Source organism: Macrosteles quadrilineatus, unplaced genomic scaffold (assembly GCF_028750875.1).
Source record: "Macrosteles quadrilineatus isolate MER2022 unplaced genomic scaffold, UCM_ALF_1.0 Scaffold_8__2_contigs__length_117827958, whole genome shotgun sequence".
In the NCBI taxonomy this organism is placed as follows: domain Eukaryota; kingdom Metazoa; phylum Arthropoda; class Insecta; order Hemiptera; family Cicadellidae; genus Macrosteles; species Macrosteles quadrilineatus.
The window spans coordinates 84,699,717-84,727,106 of NW_026542601.1; the positions used below are offsets into that span (position 1 = coordinate 84,699,717).

Below are 27,390 nucleotides of genomic sequence, written 5' to 3' on the forward strand. Positions count from 1 at the left end.
TTTGTATAACATTTTCCTTTGAAATAAACATGTATAGTGGTAGAACTTTTTTTATAAATATCTTGAGATTTTAAAACTGTAACCAAATTACTGTATGTTAATAATATTTTGTGGTGTTTAACCCCTCATTGGATAGTGATGTTGTATCAATAGTCAAAGTTTTAACACACATTCCAGCAAAATATTTACTACCTATAGATAATTGAAAAAATTTGACAACATAGTACCGTAGTAGTGTAGTATGTTGATAGTAGCATAGACAAATATAATAGATACCTTTTATTTTTAGAATTTCAGTATATGATGGGTTTTTTAATAAGGGGTTTCAATTTTAAAATGGGTATTTAAATTCCAAGTTGGTTTATTGGTAGCTTAAACTCATTTTATAGTTAGCCATTTTGTCATATATAATTTTACTTAGCTGTTTTATTTGTACCTACAACATTATATTCTTGACTCATCATTTTTGTAAGGAAAATGTAATATTTTTGTAAGAGATTTTAATATGTTTGAACCACTTAATGAAGACACCACCAAGATTAATTTTACCAATCAAGCTAAACCTTACTGTATATGTTTTTTTAATATAATTTATATAGCTACAAACCTTACAAAAAAATTTTCTTCCATAAAAAACTTTTTATATTCAAAACTTTAAAGAAATGTTGACGTTAGGAATAATAATTTATTAAACACCTCAATATATCTTTGAATGTTATTATACATCTAAAATAAAAAGTCATGTGTTTAATTTTTTTGTTAAAAACACAATAATTTTGAGTGTTGTTTTATGAAGGAAATGAAGTTTAGATTGTTTTGTTAACATTTATTTTTACTTTCCCTCACTTTGTAACTTCTTTGTAAGAGCATCAGAATGTAATGGCTTGACCAATTGATATGAAATTTGGCCAACAGCTAAAGAATACTGAGCACAATGTTTTGACAAAAAAATATTTGTAAATTTCCTTCTGGATTTTATTTTACGGGTCACGCAATTTCGCTTGTTATTTTAATGTAAGTTGAAAGAAAAAATATATTGGGTTTATGACATATGGGTTTATCTCGTTTTATTTAAATAAGATAAACATATGTTAATTGTTTGTAACGGTTTTGTTTACATTTCAATGTTTACTTTCATCCTAGGTTAAAGTTAGTTTATCAATGGAAGTAACAGTTTTGCTATATTTGTTTTGAGCAAGGGTCAAAGACCACGTCGTAATATTGGTCGTCGCACCAATAATGCAAATATTGTAAGAGAGTGGCGTCGTGAACAAGAAGAACCAGATGAAGCAGTGGCGGAAGAAGCTGATAATGATAGGCAGTTAGCTAATCAATTCCAAAATGAATTAGATGCACTACAATTTTATACTTGCACTAACTGTCATCGCCAACAACTAACAGCCTCAAACCAATCACCGATTTGTTCGCGTTGTCATTCAAATGCAACTAAATTCACGGCGTTAAATAATATGGATGTGTCCAGTGTCCCGAACGAATTAACTGACCTGACGATTGTAGAACAAATGTCGATTGCACGAGTACATCCTGCTATGCCCATTTACAAAGTACAAGCAAATAGTCAGGATTGCCAGTTTCACTACAAAGGTACAGTATGAACTATCAGATAAATTTGTCATCCTTTAGAACTTAAATAATATCGGGCAAACAAACGGTGAATCTGTTGAATATTGTAGGGTGTTAGCTGCTTTAGCCATTGACAATCTTTAAATAATGCTTCGCTCATTTATGCGTCTAAAGTGTAACGGCAGACCACCCTAGTTATTTATTGTCAGTGATATCACAAATTAGTGAATCACGTTTATTTGACGACAATTAAGAAAACACAAAACACACGATTTTGTAATGTCTTAATCTTGTTATCAATGCTTCAGTTTTTTTAGTTTTGTATGACATGAGGTTAGACATCTGCAAAGTAAAAACTAATGAAAATACCATTATTATGTACGTTACATATTGTAAAATACAACAATAAAATAAAAAGTTATTTTTTCTACAGGTGGATTAAGTTTGAAGAGGATGTGGAAGAGGGTGGAAACCGGTGGTCCAAACCTCACGTTGCGACTCTCAGCCTACACTCATTGTTTGAGTTGCGTAGTCTTCTGCTCAACGGAACCGTGGTGCTCGACATGGAGGCTTGTACCCTCGAACAAGTAGCAGACTTAACACTCGACCATATGGTTAATTCCGGTGCTCTCCATGAAGATGCTCGGGAGAAAGTGAGTTTTAAGTTAATTCTTTGTCTCGTTTATTGGTGTTAATAATGGACTGAACCTGGCAATCCATTCCCATGCTGAAATTTTAGACTAATCTCTAATGGTGAACATAGTTGTTGTACCACCGACAAAGTTCGCTGATATCAAATACTGGTGTCTATTGCATATGCCAACTTTTTCAAGTGAAGCTAAAATTACAGCTTTTGAAAGCTATTATAGGGTGTTTTACCTCACATAATATATCACAGTAGCAAAATTTTAGAAAATATCATTAGACCATAGGATATTCTGTGAGTAACTCATTTAACTATAGATTTTATTTATAAAGTGGCTTCAGATGGTCCATGAGCTGTGTTTACAATAGGCCAGTCTTGTGTACTACAATATGTACTACTTCTATAGCAATATACTACTTGCCTCCAGTATATTTCAAGTTACCTGAGACAGGTAATTTGCCTGACGACTGGCTTTGTGAAATGCGGCTTTACTGTAATAATAGTGTTTGTTCTTTACATAACCACAGAAAATCACTATCGGACATTCCTAAAATAAATACACTTTTTGTAAGTACAGTAGAACAGTGGCGAACCAGAAGAAGTTTTTTTTTAATCATTCACTACTTATAATGATAGCACTACTAAATTTACACAGGAAAAAACAACTAAAGTCCTTAGGCTGTAGAGTACAGATATTTAATTATGTAATTAGTATCGAGAAGACTGACAAAAAAGAAGAAAATTCAAAGATGAAAGTGAAGACTGAAGAACGATTTTCTAGAGCAGATTCATTGATTGTTTTCACTTTCTTTGTGGCTGCATTGAATCACCAAGTGTATGGAAATTTCTCATTGTCTTTTGTTTGAGAAAAGGAAGTTTGAAAATTACAAAGGATCTTTTAATTCTCTTTGTAATCTTATGTTTTCTTGAAACTTCAATGCACTTCATTTTACAGAGTTGACGTTTTATTGTAGATAATTTATGTATGGTACAGTACAGACATTGTGAAGATATCTTTTCCCGATTGTATTATGCAAACAACGATGTTTTTCAGGATAAACAGAGCTGAAATACATTACTATTTGAATTTTATGGCTTAATCAGCTCAATATAAAATATTAGCCTTTAATACTTAGATTTAAAGAAATCCGACTTGTCTTTTGATCTTGAAGAAGATCTGTAGATGAATGTCAACTTTCATAAAACTAAGTATCATCAACTTGGCTCAAACTCTGAAACTCTTTGCCAGATAGCTGCCAGGAAATAACTAATCTTATTGCAGCTTTAGTAAATAATAATTTTGCAAAAGCAGAAATAAACATTCAACGTTGCCACTAAACTTGACAGAGATTATCGAAATAAATGTATAGTTGAACCTTCGTACCAATGAATAGTTCTTTATTCAGTCTTTAAACAATACAATATTACAATTGACATCGTCAAGACATCTTTTTAGAGTAGATGTACAGTAATATTTTTTTCATCATTGAACTGTGATATATATGTTTTTCATCATTATTAAGCTTTTAATGGGGATTGCGGTTTTTTAATGTTTGATTTTTTTTTCTGAGTTTGTACTGGCAACACTTTTTACATTTTTTTTAAAGATTTCAAATAATAATGATCGGTATTGATATAAATTATTTAATACACCGTTTTCCAAAAAGAATGGATCAAATCTACAGCCATATGTGTTACCAAGAGTCATAGGAAAGTCACCTATTGCTCATTTTAAAGCTGGCTTTTTTGTATCCTTCAACAGTAATCAGCTGTTCCATATTTGTTTGCACGTTTGAATTTTCATAACATACAGTTGCAAAATGGAGTGGTAGTTAAAAGCACAGAGTATTGAATGGTTTATAGAGACAAAATCTGTGGTTTGATTTTTTTGCCTGGAAGTTTGTGAAAGATCTAGTGTATCACTCGCTGATTTCAAACACAGCTTAACTGAAAACAAAGATGAAGCAAAGGGAAGCCTTTGGGAAAATATCTAATTAAATGTGCCACAATGTGTGGCCAGAGCTGGAACATTGACTTGTTCTTCTTCAAGCAAATAACTCAGGACATGGAGAGGTAAGGTGGTGAAATCATGATAGGAAAAACTTAGGAAGATGAGGAAAAAATTGTTAGTAAAGTTAACTTTTATCTTTTAAAATAAAGTGTTTATGCCAGTTTACTTCTGATCCATTCTTTGGGACAAGCGGTACAATCAAAAGCTTGTTTTAGTTGTTTTATGTCGGAGCCTCAGCGAATCTAGACAAGGGTTGGACATATTCCTTACCTACAAGTTCTCATAATTTTCAATGATTTGCAGGTGAGAGACATATTACTACAGAGGCACAGGCATCTTCACGAGAGACGTAAGGAGAGCAACATGAGAGGGCTTCCAATCATACGATCTCTTGCAGACATTGGCCGGAGTCATTCCTCCTCAAAAAGTCAGTATTTTTTAGTGTTTGAATGGATAAAACACAAGAATTTATCATATTTTGCAAACAATTGATTGCTGAAGGGTGAGTTGTAAACGTTTTTTTTCTTCCAAATTAGAGACCAGGAAAAAACTTAACCGTTGGAAAGTTTGGAAAACAAGTAGTTTTTAAAGTACAAAGAATATCTCTGATTATATTCAGTGCCCAGGGGGGCACGTCCCCCCCAACATAAAAAGTAGCTAATTTTAGTAGTCAACCAACAATAAAAATCTAAATAAAAATACATCTCTTCTACTTTTCAAAGGGGTTACTTTACTCACAAGGTATTTTTACCAAGTGTTATGAGGGTATTCCATACTAACTAGACACACCCCCCAGTAGGATGTTGAAATACAAAACAGTTAATACTCTTTATGGTGAATAGCTACCATCAAATGAAGTAAAACCATATTTGGAACTTTGTGATGAGTATCCATCCAGTACCTCAGTCTCAAAGAATTTCAGTTCATGTCCATCCCAATCTTAATATTCTACTCGGTTTACACTCCATAACTTATATGAGGTATGGTTATGGTTAGACATGCAGCGGAGTGGGTCGGATAGATCCGTGGCTCGCACAAGCAGCCTCCCCACCCCTCAGGAACCGTTTCCAGCAACAACTACAACCACGGGACAACGGTTTCTCACCGTGCCAGGTGCCCGAGTGAATTGTAGCACCGTAGTTGTGGGTGGCAAACATTGATGATGAAACTGTAGTTGCAACAATCACTACGTAGTTGTTTTGTTTTATAGCTTTGAGTAAGTGAAACTAAGTAACACGAAGTGTAACATTGTTGAAGAGTTTAAGCATAGTGTAACAATAATGGTTTTCAACCCTCCAGGATTGTAGAGAGTTTTTGGCTCTTTCAAGTGAGTATTGTAGTCACCTTTGCGATTGCTTTTGTTTTGTAGTGAGTGAATTTCGTGCTTTAAAGTAACAACAGCACACCTTTGAAAATGAAACTATCTAAGTATATTAAGAATTTTCATCACATTTTAACAGCCGAGGCTGAATTTGATTGTGTTTGGTACCGGTAACAGCAATGTTAATGTTCAATATTAACATCAACTTAATCATTGCAATGTATTTACGAACATATAATTTACGAATTTACATGGTGCGGAATAAACTGCATAAACTGAATTACCAAAACGTAACATGGTTCGTACATTACCATCATTCTATATTTTACCTTTTACCTGCTAAAACACCTAAACCTTAGAGGATTGTCAATTGACAGAAAAAAATTTCCATTTCACAAACACAAAGGGGAACTATATTTTTCTAAATTATGCCATAGAGTAAGGAGTATTTATTTAAAAACACAGTCTCTTAACAACTAAAATGAAGAATTCATTGGTTCAGTTTGTTCCTAACATTCATTGTTGGATGAGTATATCATTTTAGCGTAGTGATTAGTTTAACAAATACTAAAATGAACAACACACTCCCTAAGTAATGGTGTAACATGACTGCCATTGGTTGATTTCTCTATGGTGTTTCTCAGATGATCCAATGCCTATGGTGGTTGGCTTCACCACATGGTTTGCCTTGTGTCCGTTGGCTTCAGGTTCGACTTTTACTAGTTTTTGGTGTTCCTCCTCCAGCGGGCAGAATCTGTTTTGTTTATAGTATTACTATGACATTTTCAAACTCTTTTTACAAATATATTATGATTTCTTTAATAAAGGGTGACACTTGTAACACAGTATAACTTAATTATTCGATTTTTACAATTTTTAATGGACATTTTGATAAATATGTATCTTAGACTGAAAAATGGTTGGTACCAAACGCTTAAACTCAAGATTAAGATTTTTCTAAATATTAATTGGTAATAGAAGCGTCAATAGCCTCCTCTAATAAGGCTGCGGCAATAGAAACATGACAATTTCACAATCTTGACCCACCAAGCTGCTGTAGCACTAATTTTTAATGGTCGTCTGTACAATGTTTACACATTTTTTTTAGTGTTGAAAATTCGAACACAACGGGATTAACATACCCTGCATAAATTACACACAATACCTAACATTTACATGTACATTGTAAATCTTACATTAGAAGAGTTTTTATGTCAATGGGCTTAACATAGCCATTTGGTAACATTGATGGAACAGAGCTTATGACAAAATATGTACATTTGCAGTTGAGGAGTGACTGTGGCGAGGGTGGCGAGTAGGGAGGCATAAGTTGGGGATTTTGGCGTTCCCACTTTGTTGGTCGCCTTATATTAGAGGAGGTTATGCAGGAACTTACGATTAGTACACACCTACAAGTTTTAACTTAAAATGAATTAGAATTGATACAATATAACAACTCTTTCTGGCTTTAGATCTTGAGGAACCTCATAGATCTCTTAACCTTAACTTATTTTACCTTTGTTAACAGATAAACCATTTGGTTGAAACTAAAAGGAATTAAACAAATCTTTTAACAAAACAGATTCTAGCTTAAGCAACCACCTGTTAGCACTGCCATCTGTTCTCTCTCCATATGTGTTCACGTCTTTTTTTGAGGTTTTCATCACAAATCGTATTCTTCTTTTGCTACTTCCCTTGTGCTCTCAATCTTTCTTCATCTAGCCTTCAAGTTTTCTACTGGATTGTATGTCTTTACTGCTCTTCTCCAAAACTTGATGTGTTTTAAAAATACTGTATTTTACTTTGTATAGACTTGTATCATTGTATCATATGATTTATAATGAAAGGTAAGGTTATGTAAGGTGAGTTTATACCAGCTTTATTGCCACTTTGACGATAAGCTACAACAATAAACTTAACTCGTTTATATTTAGTTTACTCGTAATATTTATAGGACGTTTGAACCAATTTTGGTTTGAAAACAAAGGCATAACACATTATTAGGTACTTATTATTTACACTTGTTGTTTATAGCAAATATACACTGTAACATTTAGGCACAATTTTATTCTTATGAAAGCTGTAGATTGCGAGCCTTGCTGGTATTGAGTTTGCTTCACGTTTTGGTACGATAATTTGATAAAAAATATTTGACCTGGACTTAAAAGTTTCTCATAATCACACTTGATGATAAACTATCACCTTGTAAGTTCAGCAAATCTTTTTAAAACTATATAAACAAAATGAGTCTCTTGCATGTATTTACACGTTGAACTAAAGTTAGAAAGTAGAATCAGCCATAATTTTATATAATAATAGAAACACTTGATTTTAACATAACCTCTAACTTATGTAAGATGAAGACAGTTATAGTATAGATGAAATAATAGAGGTACTATTTCATCTATAACTATAGCAATTTCAATCAACGGTATCAGTACCAAAATGAAAATATTGAATAACCTGAAAATTATGGTTTGAACCAAAGTTTTAAGTATTGTTTGCACCAAACGTGAAGCTCGCTATAGCCCTAGTTTGCTTACATGCTACACAGTGGAAGATCACACCTCGGCTTCCGCACCTAGACTTGACTCTGCGAAGTTCCTCATTCCCCCTCAAACTATGGGTAATTCTCCGCCTTTTGTACACTCTAAACACCAGGTGTCCATGAGTTGTCTACAGAATTGAATATTTGTAGATACAAATTTGAATATCTCTCATGAACCACATCCAGTATTGATCGATGGTCGAAGGTTTTAAAGCTTTAAGTTTTTTTTCAGATAACATTTGTATTCGCTTCCACATGGAAACCACTAACTATCCAACCGCATAATTTTAAATAAAAAATGATTTCTGAGTTTATGATTAAAATAGAAGAGAGACGTTCCAATGATTAATCTTGGTAATTAATAAATATGCTGGTAATGTATAGAAGACCATTGATTAAATTACCCTGCCTCAATATTATGTTAGAGTAAATTATAAACAGTACAGTACCAATTTGTTCATTTTCTACTCATAAAAAAAACAATCCCTGTAAGAAGAGACATTGGAAAATGACAAAAATGATCATACCAATTAAACTTACTAACTAGTAATCATTGTAGCTACAATTATTTTCATGATCCAACATTTCCAAAAGTGTAGTAACAATAAATAGTTAAAAATTATGGACACCTGGTAGTTGGCTATGCATTAGTTAAGCAAAGCTGCTGCTTTTTAAATAATCACAAAATAAAAGTTGAAAAGAGACATAAAAGGCCAATGTAATCTATGGTTGATTCTTTTATTGAACGTTGGACGTCAAGCAGCTCGTAAAACAAGAGTACCAAGGTTTGTTTTGTAAATTGTTCACTTAGCCCTGATGTTTTTCTGCACAACACCTCTAATCCTATTTCTAGCTTTATCTATGTAGCTGTATTCTTATTCTTAGCCTACCTACACAGTGAAGTGGCGATATACGCTGGCAAGGATCTTAATTAGCTTACTCGCTTACAGCTGTGTAACAATTATCAATTATCAATCAATCAATTATTATCAATCAATAATCATTGAGATTTGGATGTCACATTAATAATGCATATTTTAATCCAAATATGAGTGAAGGATTGGTGTAAAATGGTGTGAGATGATCTGTGTAGCTTTATCTGATCTTAGTCAGTATCTAAGATCAGCTGTTTCATTTATTTAAGCGCAATGATCAGGAACAGCTGGGTCCAGTTTTGAACCATCAAAAAGCTACTGACTTTTCTCAGGATTGAACCGGCGACCTTTTAATTGTTAGGCGAGCACTATAAACCACTGAACAATGGAGAGCGCTTAGGCGTCCCCTTTTGTGTGGCGCCCTACACAACCGCATACTTTTTTACCCCGAACCTGGTCAAAGTGGTTTGAAAATGTTACGTCTACAGCCACAATTAGTACCACAAGCAAGTTTATGACTTTTGTTAGTGTATAGTTATTTGTGCAACTAGTGAGAAAAGTGAGCAATTGACTCACTCGAGAGAAATCCTTACTCACGAGCCGTAGGCGAGTGAGGAATGGTTTCTCGAGTGAGGCAATTGTACTTTGCATTCGAGTTGCACATTATACTTTTTCTACAGTTACCATAAAACAAATAAATTGGTGAAGAAACGCGCTCACTATTTCGTGTCTTCATGTTGCAAATCTGGAGTGAGACAAAGTAATTAGATGATGAGCGAATTGGCCCCTTTGCTTTCTCAAATCAGTGAGAGAACATGTACAGGTAACTGTAGGAAAAATTATTTGTGTGGTCCACAAGAAATAGAAACTGTTTTGTGCAATGGGCTTGGACAACCATCATTTAAGGGTTTCAGTTTTCTATACAAAGATTGTTTAAAACCTATCGATGTTTTTATCTAAATTTATTAAATTTCTTGGGAAAATAATGAGTTTTTTTAAAATCATAATGAATTAAAACAAGCTACTAAGCTAGTATGCACTTACCGTAAATGCTTATCCAACTGATTCCAGTCAGGTAATCGTATAGTAAGTGAGAAAGCTATAAATTGCCGCTTCACTGTGTAGTTCTTATCCAGCTAATTATAACCCGCTTTGTCTCTAAATATTCTTTCTAGTTACTAAAAGCTACTTAGAATAATCTGTATGGTAGTCTTATTAATCCCATAAATATTTCCCGATTCTTCTACAATAGTAACCTGTATTAAGAGTAAGACAATACAAAACCTAAACAATGTAAATATTTAATTGGCTTTTTAGCTAAAATAACAAAATGTAATTTTTAAATCATCCTCAATAGCATGAACAACATTATTTTCATGTTTAGTGGCATACAATTTTAGCAATGCGGTCAATAAAAAGAATTACCAATATTTTACAAAAAAAAAGGTTATATCAATTTATATGCTGAGCTGAGAATCATATAATTGGTTACTTACCAACATTTTCATGGGATTTATCAACTTCAAAAGGTTTATTAACTACTTCAGCTCTTATCCAACTTTACAAGTAATTGACTTACAAGTCACTGAGAGTTGAGATTTTTGACTCTATTAAATTCATAGAAGAAATACTGGTAACTATAATATTTTGATTTATCAGGAAGTTGATGGAAGTGTATATTCCCCTTTATTTTGTTGTGTACCGGTAACATGTCTAATTTGTCTAATCTTGTTCAGGAGCTCCAGCAGGGGGAGGTGGAGGGGGTGAGGGAATGGATAGAAGTCCGAGCTCTGTGTCTATGAGCAGAAACCACAGCTTTAGTGATATCATCGGTGAACACAAAGTGAGTATGTCAACGTGTTGTATTTAACCATGTAAATAAGAAACCTAAGAGAATGGATCTTTAGAAATTTAACGAGGTGTGTAATTTATGGAAACCCCAGGATAAATATACTAGAACATTCAGTTTATTGGCTAACCATTCAAACATTGTCTTTCTAGTCAGGAACCAGTACTGTAGATGATTCAGAAGGATTGATTCCGTCTGATTAGTTCAGATGTGCTCATGGGAAATTTACTATTATGTGGTAGAGTTGGCAAGAAGACCCCTCTTAAATGAGAATACATGGTTAAAACTTTGGGGCGGAGGAAAAATATTTTAAGCAACCTTTTGGGTGCTACAGTTTAAAAGAACGATAACAAATTTTGTATAAAAATGCAAAATCCTTTTAGCATTTCTTTAGACATAGTTTAGAAATATTATTAAACATTAGATTGTGGAGTTGTTCCAAATACTTTTTAAAATAACCAGTGAAACTATAACCAATCAATTTTCCTCACTATAGATTTTCAAATTATATTTTTTATGCCAGGAAAACTCTTTTGTTGATGTATCAGTCATGCAATACTTTACCAATCAAATCAAATCAAATCAAATCAAATATATTTATTTCCATTCGGTACAATAAAGTACAATAGGATAGGTCAGATTGCATTTTACAAATTGTCATGAAGCAAATTAAAGTAGATGTGAATATAAAATTAAACTTAAATTATATAATATATAGAACAAAACAACTAAACAAACAATTTCTTGCAATCTTCAAGATTATCCCAGTTACCGTATGGTTTTAACTTATCCCTAAAGTCTAGCCAAGTCATACTGAACAAAACCATACTTTGTTACTTAATCAATTTACTAAAAACTAATTTTGTTTAAGTAATATTTACTGTTATATTTCAAGGGAAACTTGGGGTTCATGAGGAAGATTCCACCAGGAGCAGAAGCCTCCAACATCCTGGTGGGAGAAGTTGACTTCCTGGAGAAACCTTTGTCTGCCTTCATCCGACTGAAGACGTCTACAGTGTTTGGTGATCTGACGGAAGTCCCAGTACCTACACGCTTCATGTTCATCCTGCTAGGACCTACGGTAGGTCTCACACAAAGATGAACCAATCAATGATGCAATGTTTTTTTTTCAATAAGATAAAGTAAATAATCATTAAGGCTCGGGTACACAAGGCTAGTACTAGCTTCTCATTGATTAGCGCTTATAAATTAGCCCCAAATAAACTTCATAGGGGAAAATAACAACTAGCACTCAAGCATTTTACTCGCTGCTAGTTGCTTTTGACATGTTTGATAATACAAGTGCTAACAGTGGAGGGGGTGGTCACGTGACCACTAGCGCTTGCAAATCAGCTTGCCACTAGCGAGGTCGGTGCACCTCTATGGGAGCGCTAGTGCTAATCGGTACTCACCAGTAGGCCTAGTTGCTGATTGTAAAGTAGATAGGTAGTAAACTGTTCTTCCACAGCCTGCTCCCTTAAAAGATTATTCGAAGCACCAAGAAGTTCTCGCCTTAACTCGCCACAAAGTCTCTTGTCTTTGTCTCTTTTCATTATATTCCTTTTCACACAACTCCATTGCGATTTAAAGTAACAGAAGCCACGCGTGGATGGAAGTTTTTGCGCCAGTGTGCCCTGCTTGTGCTAATAGCAAATATTATCTGCTAGTAAACTAGCCACGTGTACACGGGCCTTTAGTCATTCCATGAAGGATTGAAAAGCTATGTGAAATAGATCTGTGACACTAAGATGGTAGGAAAGGTAAACCATTCGACCACTCATGTTCAATAAATTATTAATTATTCAATTTGATTAATTACCGTTATTTAAGTGTATTTTACCAGACATTTGTGACACATATTACCACCTCACAAAACCTCATGGAACCAACTGACTGTAGGGAGGCATCGCCAGTTTCCACGAGATTGGTCGTGCGATGGCAACACTCATGAGTGACGAAGTGTTTCACGAAGTAGCCTACAGAGCTCGTAACCGCACACATCTGTTGGCCGCGGTGGACGAGTTCTTAGACGCAGTGACAGTGCTGCCACCTGGCGAGTGGGACCCCAGCATACGCATAGAGCCGCCCGCTGCAGTGCCTTCACAGGTATATATATAAAATATTTTGCTACTCACCTTATTTTGTGCTCGATGGTATTTGTTTGTGTTATCGGAGGTAATAGTGTAATTCTGATTTCCTGACTTATTTAAATGTGTACAAATTAGTAAGAAACTTATCATGGGAAAATGGGACCGGACCAGAAATTAAGTTTAGTATGAAGCTTTTGACTTATTTTGTCTAACTCGCCTAAATTATTTATGCCTAAATAGGCTAACTAACGTTTTTTTTTTTTTTTTTTTTTTTTTTTTTTAGGCAAAAGCCGTACATTTTTATTTTAATGTCTGCAAATTCCTTTCACATCTTCTCTAGCTGCCCAGGAAGTTTTCTTCCATTCACGTTTTCTTTCCATGTAAGCTTTTGAGGAATATCAAATATTTCAAGGATTAGGAGTTGCAAATTGATCAGCATAGTGAGTGCAGCAGGTAATCGACCAAGAATATTTTGCCTAGATGATGCGGTTTGTAAGTCCACCAGAAGCCTTCTTTTTGCACTGAAAGGTTGATAACCAAAATACAACAAATGAAAATCTTTCTTTCAAAATCTTTCCACATAAGTTTCAGTGGTTTCAATGGATTTCAGAAGTTTTCTCCAACAAAGTATTCAAATATGGCTTAAACTTGATAATTCACAGGACTTTTCTTTCCTCAGGATCCCAGGAAGAGGCCAGAGAAGCCTATAGAGTATGTTGACCCTGAAATCCTGGAGCAGAAATTGAGGGAAGAGTCTGGACTTTCCCGGACTGGAAGATTGTTTGGAGGACTGGTCAATGACCTCAAGAGGAAAGCGCCTTGGTGAGTGAGTACATAATAGAGTGAAATTAAAAGTAAGGATCTAGATAAAGGTACAACTAGGAACTGCTTAGAGTGTGAGCTGTGAGCTTATTTGAAACAAGTTAGAAGGTTTAGTGGAATTATTCACAACCATTAAACTTGCTATGGTGGAATTCCTTTAGTTGAAAGAAAAAAAAACTAATTTAGCCATGTTTTTACACAACTTTAGTCACTGGTAGCACAGAGAATTAAGGTACAGGGAAACATTTATCTTAATGGTATACTTAAGTGGTGTCTATCACTATAGTTGCTAGTGTCTAGGGTAAGGGGGAGCGAGCTGGTCTAGTGGATAGAGCGTGGGACTTCGGTGCCTGAGGTCCCGGGTTCAAATCCCGCCAAATCAACAATGGATTTTATCTAAGTGATATGCCGCAACCCGTAGGTATAAGCTGAAGTAACAAGAAAAACAATCCCAAGCTCATGCTTAGCGTCCTAGAACAAAAAAAGTGTCTAGGGTAAAGTCCCACTTACCTTACTCTCATGTACTACAATACTCATTGTGAAGGAAGACTCAGGGCCTGTGCGATAGGAATTTCCGCAAGGCAGTTAGTACTCGTCGCTCAGGCTCTTTCTCGCTCGTCACAATTATATTTCCAGCACAATATTCTAGGGCTAAAAGCGTACGGTCGTCCCTTGAGCGAGTTTCCTTTTGTACTTCACTTCTCTGTGCAGGCAGGGAAATGGGTCTTTGTACAGGGAATCTCTATTAAGATTCAAGATTGTAATTTGTGATTCATTAGGCATTCAAAGATGATGCATTGTACATGTTAGTTATTAATTTATTCATACAATTAAATATTAACTGCCAGCCCAAAAGGGTTTGCAAGGGGTTAGTCACTCTGTCACCAAAGGCTTAGTTTGTTAACTAATATAATAACTAAAGGTCTAGAGGTTTACAGATAAATGTCACTTTGGGTCAGATAGTCATGGCTGGTTTTTATCAGATCCGATATTGAGAGGTTTTAATTTGCATTCAGAACTATTGATCTTTTTTATCAATCCTATTGATTTTTTAAAATTCCCATACACCTCTACTAATAACCCTTTGTTGATTTAACCACTGTTAGTATTTTATTTAAAAAATATATCCATTCCCATTCCTCTATTAAAAGTTGTATTTGTCCCAAAATGATGTAGGGACCAAACAGATTGTTAGTTTTAGTCTAAATTCAGCTTTGGTGGGTTCATACAGCTTCATTCATTTCTACCCTATAATGATTTCCATCTTTGGAAAGGTACCGTTAATACAACAGGTGAAATTTTTTTTGTTTCACAATTCGCCCATAATTTGACATCAAAACAAGTGATACATCATAATGAAGAAAACCTTATTGTGTCTTAAATATTCCTTATTGTAAAAATAACAAGAAATATTTGGTACATTCAAATATTCAACTAGTCTGAGTTAATAATGATGTATAGTTTTGTCCAGGTATTGGTCAGACTTCAAGGATGCCTTAGCAATGCAGTGTGTCGCGTCTTGGATCTTCCTCTACTTCGCCTGTCTCTCCCCAATCATCACGTTCGGCGGTTTGCTCAGTGAAGCCACAGGCAAGAACATGGCCGCTATGGAGTCCCTCATCTCCGGGTTCGTCTGTGGCATGGGCTACGGGTTTTTCTCCGGGCAGCCTCTCACTATCCTCGGATCCACCGGACCTGTCCTGGTCTTCGAGACTATTGTTTATGATTTCTGTGGGTAAGATTGTTAAGGTTACCTTTGACTATGAAAAAATGTGGTGAAATAGACATCTATTTTTGTGTTATCGTTATAGTCGGTTTAAGATTGAAAAATAATTTAGTTGAATTGGGTTACAATTTAAAAAGTGTGCTGCCGTCTTTTACTTTTTTCTCTATCCTGCTTTCTGTTTGCTGTTCATGTTCCCTACAAGACTCAGTTAACTGGATTCTTATTAAATTATAAACTAACTACAGCTAGTCCACGTGTGGTTACTCAGTCTTTACCATGGTAGAAATACAGGGTGATTGATATAAGTGTGCCAGCCGTTTTATTCGAAAACTATAAGAGATATCAAGAAAAGTTAAATGGTAAGTGCCTTGGATTTTTTATTTAAAAAATTGTAGTCAAGTCAAAAAAATTATTTTAGCCGCCATTTTTCCAATATGGTCGCCAACTTAGATTTTTCTTATGGAACACGCTGTATTTTATAATGTATTCTGGTAGAAAATGTAATTTTAAGACGATTTTATAATTGTGATTTTTTTCATAAACCTAACCGTTTCAAAGATAATAATGGTTTAAGCTGTGAAATTTTGAATGGTTTTTGAATAAAACAGCTGGCATGCTTGCTTAGGCCTTTATCGAAACTCATTCTCTTGCAGAAATTTCAAAACTTGAACCATTATTATCTTTGAAACGGTTAGGTTTATGAAAAAAATTACAAGAATAAAATCGTCTTAAAATTACATTTTCTACCAGAATACATTATAAAATACAGAGTGTTCTATAAGAAAAATCTAAGTTGGCGGTCATATTGGAAAAATGGCGGCTAAAATAATTTTTTTGACTTGACTACAATTTTTTAAATAAAATATCCAAGGCACTTACCATTTAACTTTTCTTGATATCTCTTATAGTTTTCTAATAAAACGGCTGGCACACTTATATCAATCACCCTGTATATAATGGTGTAGAGTAAAGTACCTTAAGGAAATCAGCTGCGGGAAAATGTTAGCTAGCTTCAAACAAAATAATGTAAGTTGAATCCTTAGTGAATAATTTTTTAAGTAAGGAACGTTTATATCTGACGCAGAAACAGAAAGGTGTGCGCTAGTCACGCATACTTTCTAGTAGACGTATTTACCTACTCAATGATTGTCCAGCCAACACAGTAGAAGCATCATTGTGCTGCCTGTCGTCGCAAAAATTTATCCTCTAGGGTGAAGTGTAGGAAAACAACATAATATTTCAAGTTCTGTCCAGAAACGGTGCAATCAGTTCCAAAATGGCTCGATAAAAAGTTGACGTCCAAAATGTTGTTTTTGAATGACAATGCCTGACCTCAGTTGTCAAATACCACAAATCTCCTTCGATCATTCAACTGGAAGATTTTCCGTCTTCCGGAATGGGCTCTGAGTGACTTTCACTTGTTTTGTGCATCAAAATAAAGACCTGGTTAGCAGCACAGCGCTTTGAATATGACAAGGACCGCCAATTGCATGTTCCAAATGGCTGAGCACGCAGGGCCCTGTTTCATAAAAATACTAGTCTAGTATTTTTTAGAAACATGGCCCAGGTGACAGAATACTACAATTGAATTTCAAAGCTCATCCGCCACTTTGATAAATGCCTCAATCCGTTTGGCGGATATGAGGTGAAGTAGTATACTATTTGCACTTTTAAACATATTTTTTTATAAACTTTTTACTTTATTCAAAAACATTAATTACTTACAAGTCATACTAGTTCTTACCTACCATTTTTGCTAAATCATCTTAAGTAATTCTGCATCATACACCAATGCTAACTTGATCTGTTCTTGCTATTGGTACAACTATAGCAGCTGTATTTGTTGACAGGAATGCAGGTTGGGACTACATGTCGTTCCGGCTGTGGATCGGCCTTTGGGTCGCATTCATTTTATTCGTCCTTGTTGCCATAGATGCGAGTGCACTCGTCTGTTATATTACGAGGTTCACAGAAGAAAATTTTGCTACGCTTATTGCATTTATTTTTATATATAAGGTGAGTTTTGTCGCCTTAAAGTAGTCTAGCCGAAAAAGAACAAAAATGCTTTTGTTTGGGGTAGAATAATTTGTTAATATTTTTGCATAACCATAAATGAGTTAAGAAGGCTGTGGTTGGGGGATAAATAGGAATAAATTAAACCCTTGTCTGAATACACAAATAATGTGTTTACATAATCTGTTCCAAATACTTTACACTGGTTTGTAAGCTATGTAGGCTATAATAGACTAATTCCTAAAACTACTCATTTTCACATTGGTCTTCATACTGATGCTAAATGGTTTCAACGTTTTAACTTCCTGCTCTGTTAGTGATCCTAAATAAGGAGCAAGAAATCGTTTAAGAGTGTTGACAGGATATTTACATTTAATACCTACAATTCATAATTAATTACTATTGTTACATTTAAAATTGACATTATAGTTCAAAGACACTTCTAATCTTAGGATCACTGAAAGATCAGGTTGTTAAACCTTTTAGTTAGTATTTAGTGATCCAAAGGCAATCTCATTATAAAATAAGAAACTGAAGAAACCATCAACAAGTCATAACAAAAAGGCCAACAGTTTGTGCCACCATATGTGTTTTTGGGGCGACCCCTAAGTTAGACTGCATCACATATTATTGCTTACTGACCACATTGCAATCAGAGATGATGGAAACATCATTGCCTACTGAGCTGCTATCATGTCTACTCTGATAAGTCTACTAACTTTTCCAGCACTCTGACCTTGATACAAAGGCAGAAACTAATAGTCAAAGGTTAGACCACCTGACTTGTTCTCTAGTTTCAGCCTTTGAGTGTGAAGAGATGGAATTCCACAGGTATCCATAGAGTAAGAAAATCACCTAAATATTTGCCATTGTCTAATGTTACAGGCTGTAGAGAATGTGCTGAGGATAGGCAAGAAGTTCCCCATAGACAGCCATAGAGGAGATCACCTGACACATTGTATGTGTGAGCCTCCGCCACTCCTCGTCTCGGTGGAGGGCTTCAACTGGACCACTCTGGAGAGGGAGGCGTGCGTTGTGAGTGTATATTCATTAATGTCAGGGGAAAGGGGAAAGATAAATTTGTTTTCAATCAAAACTAAAGTGAGGAGGTAGCTGGTCTAGTGATAGAGCACAGGACTTCAGTCTTTGAGGTCCTGGGTTCAGATCTTGTCAAATCACCAAATGGTTTACTAGAGTGATAATGCCGCAAACTTAGGTCTAGCCAGAAGTAATGTAAAAAAAAATCCCGAGCTTCCTAGCATCCCTACAACAATAAAATCATTGGAAAGGGACAATTGTTTTAAGAAATACAATTATTTATTGTCAGATGGTCTTAAATCACATAGGCAAGTGCTATGTTATGATAGTGGAAACAGCCGGTCTCAAAATAGAAAAATCTGTCATATCAGGAATAGAAACAAACTACTGCCGTTACTGTGTTTGCTGATTGGCGTTAAACAGTATTTTGAATAATGGATGTTGACAAATAGTCAATTTTTGTAAAGCATGACATTCACCTAGAAAAGTATTATTTTGTATTGTAAGAGTCTATTCATAACTTCTGTAAATCTTTTTATGCATTTTCTTCAGGCCTTGAACGGGTCCTATGTTGGCGAGGGCTGCGTCAACACAAGACATGTACCTGATGTATTCCTAATGTCCATCCTTCTCTTTTTTGGAACCTTCACAATCTCAATCATACTGAAGGATTTCAAAACTGCTTTGTTCTTCCCAACTAAAGTAAGTATCTTTCAAATATTAATGTATTAGTAAGTTTTTTTTCATTTTTTGCTAAAGGCAACTATGTATAAACTTTTTTATTTTACAGGTACGTCAATTCATCAGTGACTTTGCGGTGATAATCGCCATAGTTTCTATGACATTTATTGACTACTTATCAAACATACCTACTCCAAAACTAGAGGTGAGTATCAGCTTATACTTAGACCAAAAGAGAAAATAAAGAAATAATCTAAATCCAACTATTTAGCAAAGTTTCAGGCTTTGGATTTGTTAAGATAATCCACAGGGTTGTTAAAAATGTATGTTGTATCGTAGACTAACCAACACAAGTAGACTTCCCCACCCGTTATACATTTTGTAGCTTGTTCTTCGTGTCTAGTTCATGTTTGGTGACACTGGTGGCTAGTGTCGAAGAAATTTTGTTTCTATTATTTTAGAAGTAATTTTAAGATTTGTGCTTTACCGTTTGGTTATATAACTAGAGGATGAGTTATTTTTTATGATTATATCGTTTTATTTGGTTAAATGACTGAAATAAACAAGAAACAAATTGTAAACAAAACACGACATCTACAGTGCATTGGACGGAACTAACAATAAAATTGGCTTCAGCTGTTCCATAAGGATGGGAAATCTACTAAAGGGACTATGTTTTATCTATGGTTTTATCTATGGTTGTATCAAAAAAGCTTAATACACACCAGATTTTGAGAAATCATTGGAATTTTCAATTTATAGTTTTTTTTTATCCACATTAGATTGATGATTACCATTCAACTTATGAGACCAATCAATCATTAAGACAACAATGTGCATTTGGGTGTGCTGAATATGTTGCATGGTTGTAGAGTGGAATGGAGTGAAATTCCCAGCACAGCTGTGTTACTCAAATCAGCTGTTTCTTTTGCCACCTCTATTTATTAAGCCCCAAAGATTGAGGAAAGCTATCATCTATTACTTATTTAATACGCAAGCACGATTTTTGTGACAATTACTCCTCCGAAACTACTGAACCGATTGACATGTTTTTGGTGTCATTGGAAAGAGCGTAACGTGAAGTTGTGCAGGAAACCTTCTTTTTAAGGAAATAGTTAGAGAATGAGGCCCTGGGGCCCTTTAAAGTTTTGTATTTCTCCATAAGGATAACAAGGGAGATCATTTTTATTTATAGAAACATATGTTTGTTACTTGAAAATAGTCAAAGTCTACTACATAGTGATTGCTGTGTATTATGACTGTTAATGTATACTACATTTCAATCAAGGATTGTGTGCCTTAAACTTTACTCATAATGGATCTCAATACTTTATTTTCATGCTGGGAATAGTAAAATTTAGTTGAGAATAAGTTACCATATTTAGAAAACTTTACTATAATAATTGATGTATTTAAAATCACAAATCTTAGACAGTATTAATTCATTAGAAACGAAACAGCTGATCGAGAAATCAAACAAATCCTCTACTTCATGTGAATAATGTTTTTACACAAACATAGTTTTTTTTAACCAATAACTTGATTATTTTTTACTGTACTTCTTTGCAATTGCTCGATTTCGAGCAACATGTACACTAGTTCTTGTAACTTGTTAATTGTGCATTCACTAGGATTTTAAAATATACAAAATAACATGGGTGGATAGATTATACTGAACAGCTAGTAGATTTCCCAATATTTTGTTCATGTTCGGTTTGATAAACCCACTTCTCTTACCATATGAGTTCTATCATTGTATAACCATTATATGATATACAAAATCAATGGCTTCACACTAATATAAATGTGGATGTGTACTTCAAAGTATACTAAAGCCGCGTTTACACAAAGCCAGTAGCACAGGTTACCTGCCTCAGGTAATTTGAAATACGTTAGGGTTTTCTACCCTAAAAATATTATTTTTTTTTTACTCTGGCATTTTTAACTACCTTGACACCACAGTATTTTAGGAGTGTTTTTGCTCAGGTGCCGAGTGAGTTCAAACCAACTCTGCCTGGTCGAGGCTGGGTCGTCTCTCCCTGGAAGAACCCCATCTGGACCATCCCTCTGGCTGTGCTTCCTGCCCTTCTGGGCACCATCCTCATCTTCATGGACCAACAGATCACTGCTGTTATAGTTAACCGCAAGGAAAACAAGCTCAAGGTACGGAATACTACCTAGGTAACTAGAGTTAAGGGCCAGAATCTAGGTACTAGAGACTTGAGTTATATTTGATTACCTTTGTTGTTGTTGCCTGTGTTGTTGAGTAGGTGAGATATTTGTGTCTCCGTATGCATTTTCTAGCTTTTGTGGGGTATTCAGGAGTCTTCTTAAGTTAACATATTATCATTAAGTCTATATTTAAAAAAAATATTTACTCACACCCCACTAGTATCGTGATTGGGTCGATCAGACTACGTGACCACGGACTTGTGGAGAAGTCACGGCGGGAGGTCTATTTTCCTTTTGTTTCATTTCTTAGACTAATGGAATTTTAGAATGTTTGGGCCATGAGGGTAGTTTGGACTTTCCTGGTTTGTGATCGTCGGGTGCTTTAATCTCTATAGTGTTGCCGGTTTGTTGCTGTGTTCCCAGGGTTTTTATAGTTACCAAAATGTATAGGGTGACAAAAAAACATCTTACCTACTCAAGAACGCCTGCAACAACAAAAAGATAATCTGATATGTTAGAATGTTTTTTAATACCGAAACAAACTCTAAATCTTGATTAAGCAATGTATAACTGTAACATGTACCTTAGCTTAAATATTGAACATGTCACCCAGAACGCTTTACTAATGTAAACATCATATTCAAACAACCATGTTACCGTTGCATCTAAGTTGTATCTGGAAATGTTCCAGAAAGGATGTGGGTATCATCTAGACCTGTTTGTGCTCTGCATCCTGATCGCTGTATGCTCTATCATGGGTCTGCCATGGTTCGTGGCAGCCACTGTATTGTCCATCAATCACGTCAACTCGCTCAAGCTGGAGTCTGAGTGTGCCGCGCCCGGGGACAAACCACAGTTTCTAGGAGTCAGGTTAGTTGAGGGTTATGATATGGGTAAATTTTTGATAAAGTAAATGAAGGTGATGGGCAGTAAAAGTTGTAAATACTCAACCATGAATTCAATTAACGCTTATGCATTCAATAATGTTAGTAAGCAGGATTAGTTGTTTGTTTCTGAAATATTCAATTGCCATTTCAAAAATTGTTTCATACCAAACATTTGACACCACAATTACTTCGACCCTGTCTACACTCATTCAAGAAGAGTACAGACCATATTGAGTCGTACCATAGTCCAAAGACATAAAGCCCGGAAGCTGTTCAGATTAGACTGCAAAGGACTTGCTGACATTGTGACAGCTTGTTCATTTTCTTCCTCTTACAAAGGCTTGTTTACAGTGCTATAAATCCTCTGTTAAAGATTACGCACAGTTTCTCTCACTATGTGTTGCCAGGGAACAGCGAGTGACTCACATCCTGATCTTCCTGATGATCGGCCTATCAGTGACCATCACGCCCGTGTTGCGTCACATTCCCATGCCGGTGTTGTTCGGAGTGTTCCTCTACATGGGCGTGGCTTCCCTCAAGGGTCTACAGTTCTTTGACAGGATACTCATCATGTTCATGCCAGCCAAGTATCAGCCAGACTACATGTTCTTGAGGAAGGTTGGTGGTTTTTTGTAACTGTAAAAGATTATTCTATTCGTCTATGTATTGCCCCAGAGAAGTAAGTTGCAGAGGAAAAACTCAATGGTATATACTTGTGGTGTCTAGCACTAGTGCTGGGGTCTAGGGCATAGTCAAACACCACTTCATTGCCTCATGCACTACAACGTTCACGATGGGGGAAGACCCTGTACCTTATGAGATAAGAAATTTTGCACAATGCTCGCTGCTCTGGCTCTTCCTTTCTTCATGACATACAAGATATGAAAGCGCACGGTTGTCTCTGAAGCGTGTCTTCTCCGTACCTTAATTCTCTGTGATATCACATACAGGTAAAATATGAAACATATAAAGGAACTCTAATGACAGAACATCCAAGCTGAGTTTTGTTTCCAGCTTACATGGTGGGACGTATTATAATTATACAGTACAATAAAGAATACAGATTGTGCAGGAATTTACTACAATCATTAGTATCAAGCCTCTATTGCTGGGGTTTAGAAACTGCACAAAAGAATTGATTTTTAAGAAGACTTTATGTCTAATCTTATGTTTTATTTATTAATGTCTTTGATGAATATTTCCAGGTACCAATAAAGAGGGTTCACATGTTCACGTGTATACAGTTTGCATGCTTGGTCATGCTCTGGCTCATCAAGTCTTTCCAGAAAACTTCCATTCTCTTCCCTCTCATGGTAAGTTTTTAATTTTCTCTACTTCCTTAGTGTACTTCTTAGCAAATAGGTTTTGTCTGTTTTTATTTAAATGAAAGAATCAAATGCTAATAATGGAAAAGTCTTGTAGCAGTGAATTTTGCATCTGTTAATTACTGTGTAATTGAGTTGCTGATAATGAAGGCCCGGGGTTTGCTATGGGCCCAAGAGATAATTGCCCCCCTTTCCTCGCCGGGAAATGCCCTCAACAAACCTTAAACCTCTTGCACCCCTGAGCCCAGGCCCACTGAGCTTATTTACTAGAGAGGCCCTGCCGTAATGTCAAATTAGTGTTAATTTTGATCATTGGCTGGGTAGCAAAATAATAGAAGATATTGGTGTCTTTAACCGAAATCAATCATCTGTAACCATATTAATCATTTCCTGTATTTTATGGGAACACCTAAGGATGGATATATAATTTGACTTATTTAATTTATAACTGGTTAAGATAAATGTGTTCTCCATCTAAACAAATTGAAATTATCTTTTTCAGTTGGTTGTAATGATTGGAATAAGAAAATCGTTGGATTTCATCTTCACTCAGAGGGAGCTAAAGATTCTGGATGACGTGATGCCAGAAACTATAAAAAGGACGGAAGAAGATGAGAAGGAATTAGGCCCTGAGGTAAAGTGTCTTCATAAATAATTTCTAAAAAGCCATAAGAAGTATACGTACTGGGTTAGTTGTTACCAAAATTGTCCACTCAACAATTTTTTTAAAACCATGATTAAGTAACTAAATTAAAAGATTTACAACTTTCAAACACCCTGTGACATTCGACATTCCCTTCATAAGTGGCTTTCATTTTAGGAGGAAAAACAAGGAATGGATGACAACCTACAAATTCCTTTGGCGAATGGAAATATAATGAAGATACCTCTAACTTCCATTAACATATCTGAAGAGGTTCCCAAAACTGGCATTTGGAAACAAGTAAACATGAACAAAAGTGAAAAGAAACACAATTCGTAAGTATTATAACAATCTATTTTGATGTTTGTGATACTGGTTTTCAAGTTATGTGAAAGTGGTGATGAGTTAACGTATGTTTATGTGCATGAAGAAATTTCTTTATTGAGCTGTTTGATTGCTTGACTGACATTTTAAGTTTTTTTTTTTTTTTTTTTTTTGTATTCTTGACTGTTTACAAAAACTTTTAACTATTGGAAATTAATTTTCTGAATACAATACAATGTCAATGTGTCAGATCTGCTACTGAGAAATGAAACAATGAGCTCAGAGATTGGGTGGACTTGGTTCAGTGCTGAATGCAACATATTTAAGCACACAGTGCAAAACCGTCTAATGTCAAGGATGAATTTAAGGATCCGCGGCACCTAGAGACTATAATGGTGGATTCCTCCCTCCACTACGATAGGTGAAACACAGATAGTCAAAAAGTAGAAACAAAAGAAAGAAGTAGAAAGAAGCGGAAAGAAGTAGGAAGTAGATCCTAGGCAGGATAGTAAAGAAGTTGGAACAGTCACTTCTTTGATGTCAGCAGTCACCACCTGATTAATTAACCCTTCCTTCCTGGGTTTAATGGAAAGTTAAGCTTTAAGTTAAGCGTGTAGGGTAAGAAATAGGTTGAATGTTTTTAGTTTTATATTTTCACCAAAAACTAATAATTTTCAGGATAAAACTGAAGAAGAGATCGTTGTCGAAGGAGGCGGCGACGGATGAAGAGAAAGTGAGGTTGGCTCCGATGGCGGAACAGGAAGAGGATGATGGGAGGGTGACAATCAAGGTGGGGTCAGACCCCTAACACAAGGGATGATTCTGATTGTGAGTAGAGTCTGTTTGTCCCTCCAGAGCGCAGCAGCTTCTACCGCTTCGCCGCTGACGCTTGTTTGATGTCTCTTCTTCTGTCTCTTGGTTTCTGGTTTTGGAGGGTGTTTTGGGTACAGCTGTTCACAGCCTTTTCTTACACCATACCTTAAATAAACACTTCACCAATGAAAGAATTTTTCTTGGAAAGTTTTCATTATCCGTTTTTATTCCTGTAAGCATTCTTCATCTTAAAATAAGCATCAGTTTATGTAGTTTTTTGCTATTGACAATGATTATAAAGTTTTCTTAAAAAAAACCTAATGCCTGATGCACATAATTTAAATATGTATATAATTTGTATATAATTTGACTTAAAATTCCATATGAATAAGCTGAGATGAAAATCCAAATTGAACGTATGCAGCAGGCTTTTGGTTACAAATCATAACATCTAGAACTACTCTATGGTACAGGCTTAAACTGGAATTGTTCTTTGCTGTTAAGAGTATAGTTATTGATTTTATAAACATTTTAGATTCTGTTAAGTGTAATTCTTTGCAATGCAGCATATTAGTTTCATTAATATAATCCTAGTTTTATGATTATAATTTAGCTTTTTTGTTGTTTTATAGAAATTTGGTGATAGCTTCATTCATCCATTCTTAGAGTTTAAAAAATAAATCTAGTAAAAATACTGCAAACCATCAACATAAGATAAGATTGATGATTCCGAAACCATTTTCATTACACTATTTTCATTGCTAAATAATCATGTACCCCAAAATGACCGCAATTTATTCCCTCTAAAATAATTATCTACTTAAAGTTGCACTGTTCCTTTTTAGTCATGCTGATGTCAAAAATTTCCTATACTAAACCACTTTTAACTTTTATTTTCACCAGGGATGGTTCAGCTTTAGACCATAGTTAACAACTGTTTGATGAAAGTTATTTTGGTCGAATGAAAAAAACCCATCACATTCACTACCTTCAAAATACCTGAGATATGAGTGGCATGCCTGGTAGGAAATGCCGCAAGTAAAAATCACACATTTTGATAAAATATCAAATATTACAGGTTGACAAAGCGAGGAATCTAAAGACGTTGGAGCACAGAAATGACTTCTACTCGGACAACGGGAGCGAAACTACCGTCTGAGGTCACCAGGTGATTTAATGACACCAAAATAAGTGAGCTATTTTGTTGTACTATATTATAACGTAACTTTAAAAATAGAGTATTATTGTTATGTTTTAATGTAAAATAAAAATGAAAACCACTGTGTACTGATTATTATCCCTTTATTATTAATATTATAATTAAAAGAACTAATTTAAGCTAATTGGTATATAGATTTTAGTAAATAAACATAACTGATCTTACTAATATTATAAATGTGAAAGTTTGTGTGTTTGTTTGTTTGTTTGTTTGTTTGTTTGAAGTTCAATCACGCATAAACCACTGGACGGATTGGGCTGAAATTTGGCATGATGATAGCTTACATTCCCGATTAACATATAGGCATATTCTTATCTCAAAAATCCTTTCGGGCTCCGCCCCAGTGGCTCTGTAATTTCCCATGTTAACCTTATGAGTATTCATATTTAGGAATTAAAGAATTTAGTCAGCTGTTTCAACTAAAAAAGTTGGTTCTATGATATGGAAAAGCATTAAAAAGTTATAAGATTTACCAACAGGGTGCAGCACTATATTTTTTTTGCATTTATGAAAACAGCTAATTTGAACTAAGCAGCAACAAAAAACTGTGATTCGCAATGAGAACTGTCAAAGTAGGATTGTTAACAGTTATGTTTATGTTTTTCATTTCATGAATAATTTGTAATATTTTGCGAATTGTTGATAATTTATTTTTCTCTATTGTTTAGGTGAAGTGGTAGAACATTATGGCTATAGTAGATGTGTAATACTATAGAATACTGTAAATTTAAAAAAGCAAATTTTATCAAACTGTGTCCTCCCTTATTGCAAACGCATAGCTTGAGTATAACTGCAATAAGTAT

At 35.0% G+C, this 27,390-nt stretch overlaps 1 protein-coding gene across 6 annotated transcripts in view; it reads left to right on the plus strand.

The window, feature by feature from the left end:
• Nucleotides 1–26,662, plus strand: part of LOC128999628 (sodium bicarbonate cotransporter 3-like) — a 105,040-nt gene extending 78,378 nt beyond the window's left edge. For 4 of the 6 annotated variants that reach the window (XM_054426218.1, XM_054426220.1, XM_054426219.1 and 1 more), the window contains 20 exons: nucleotides 2,018–2,237; nucleotides 4,545–4,668; nucleotides 5,238–5,354; nucleotides 10,722–10,828; nucleotides 11,730–11,915; nucleotides 12,734–12,940; nucleotides 13,604–13,746; nucleotides 15,218–15,481; nucleotides 17,323–17,488; nucleotides 18,371–18,520; nucleotides 19,076–19,225; nucleotides 19,314–19,409; nucleotides 21,191–21,367; nucleotides 22,068–22,246; nucleotides 22,671–22,881; nucleotides 23,469–23,576; nucleotides 24,091–24,222; nucleotides 24,409–24,566; nucleotides 25,234–25,345; nucleotides 26,447–26,662. In XM_054426218.1, coding sequence (XP_054282193.1) covers nucleotides 2,018–2,237; nucleotides 4,545–4,668; nucleotides 5,238–5,354; nucleotides 10,722–10,828; nucleotides 11,730–11,915; nucleotides 12,734–12,940; nucleotides 13,604–13,746; nucleotides 15,218–15,481; nucleotides 17,323–17,488; nucleotides 18,371–18,520; nucleotides 19,076–19,225; nucleotides 19,314–19,409; nucleotides 21,191–21,367; nucleotides 22,068–22,246; nucleotides 22,671–22,881; nucleotides 23,469–23,576; nucleotides 24,091–24,222; nucleotides 24,409–24,566; nucleotides 25,234–25,345; nucleotides 26,447–26,527 — 3,088 coding nt within the window. In that variant the 3' untranslated portion in view covers nucleotides 26,528–26,662. Of the gene's footprint in view, nucleotides 1–2,017; nucleotides 2,238–4,544; nucleotides 4,669–5,237; nucleotides 5,355–10,721; nucleotides 10,829–11,729; nucleotides 11,916–12,733; nucleotides 12,941–13,603; nucleotides 13,747–15,217; nucleotides 15,482–17,322; nucleotides 17,489–18,370; nucleotides 18,521–19,075; nucleotides 19,226–19,313; nucleotides 19,410–21,190; nucleotides 21,368–22,067; nucleotides 22,247–22,670; nucleotides 22,882–23,468; nucleotides 23,577–24,090; nucleotides 24,223–24,408; nucleotides 24,567–25,233; nucleotides 25,384–26,446 lie in introns of all 6 variants that reach the window. The other 2 variants (XM_054426221.1, XM_054426222.1) reach the window with 2 other exon arrangements.
• Nucleotides 26,663–27,390: the final 728 nt, after the last annotated feature.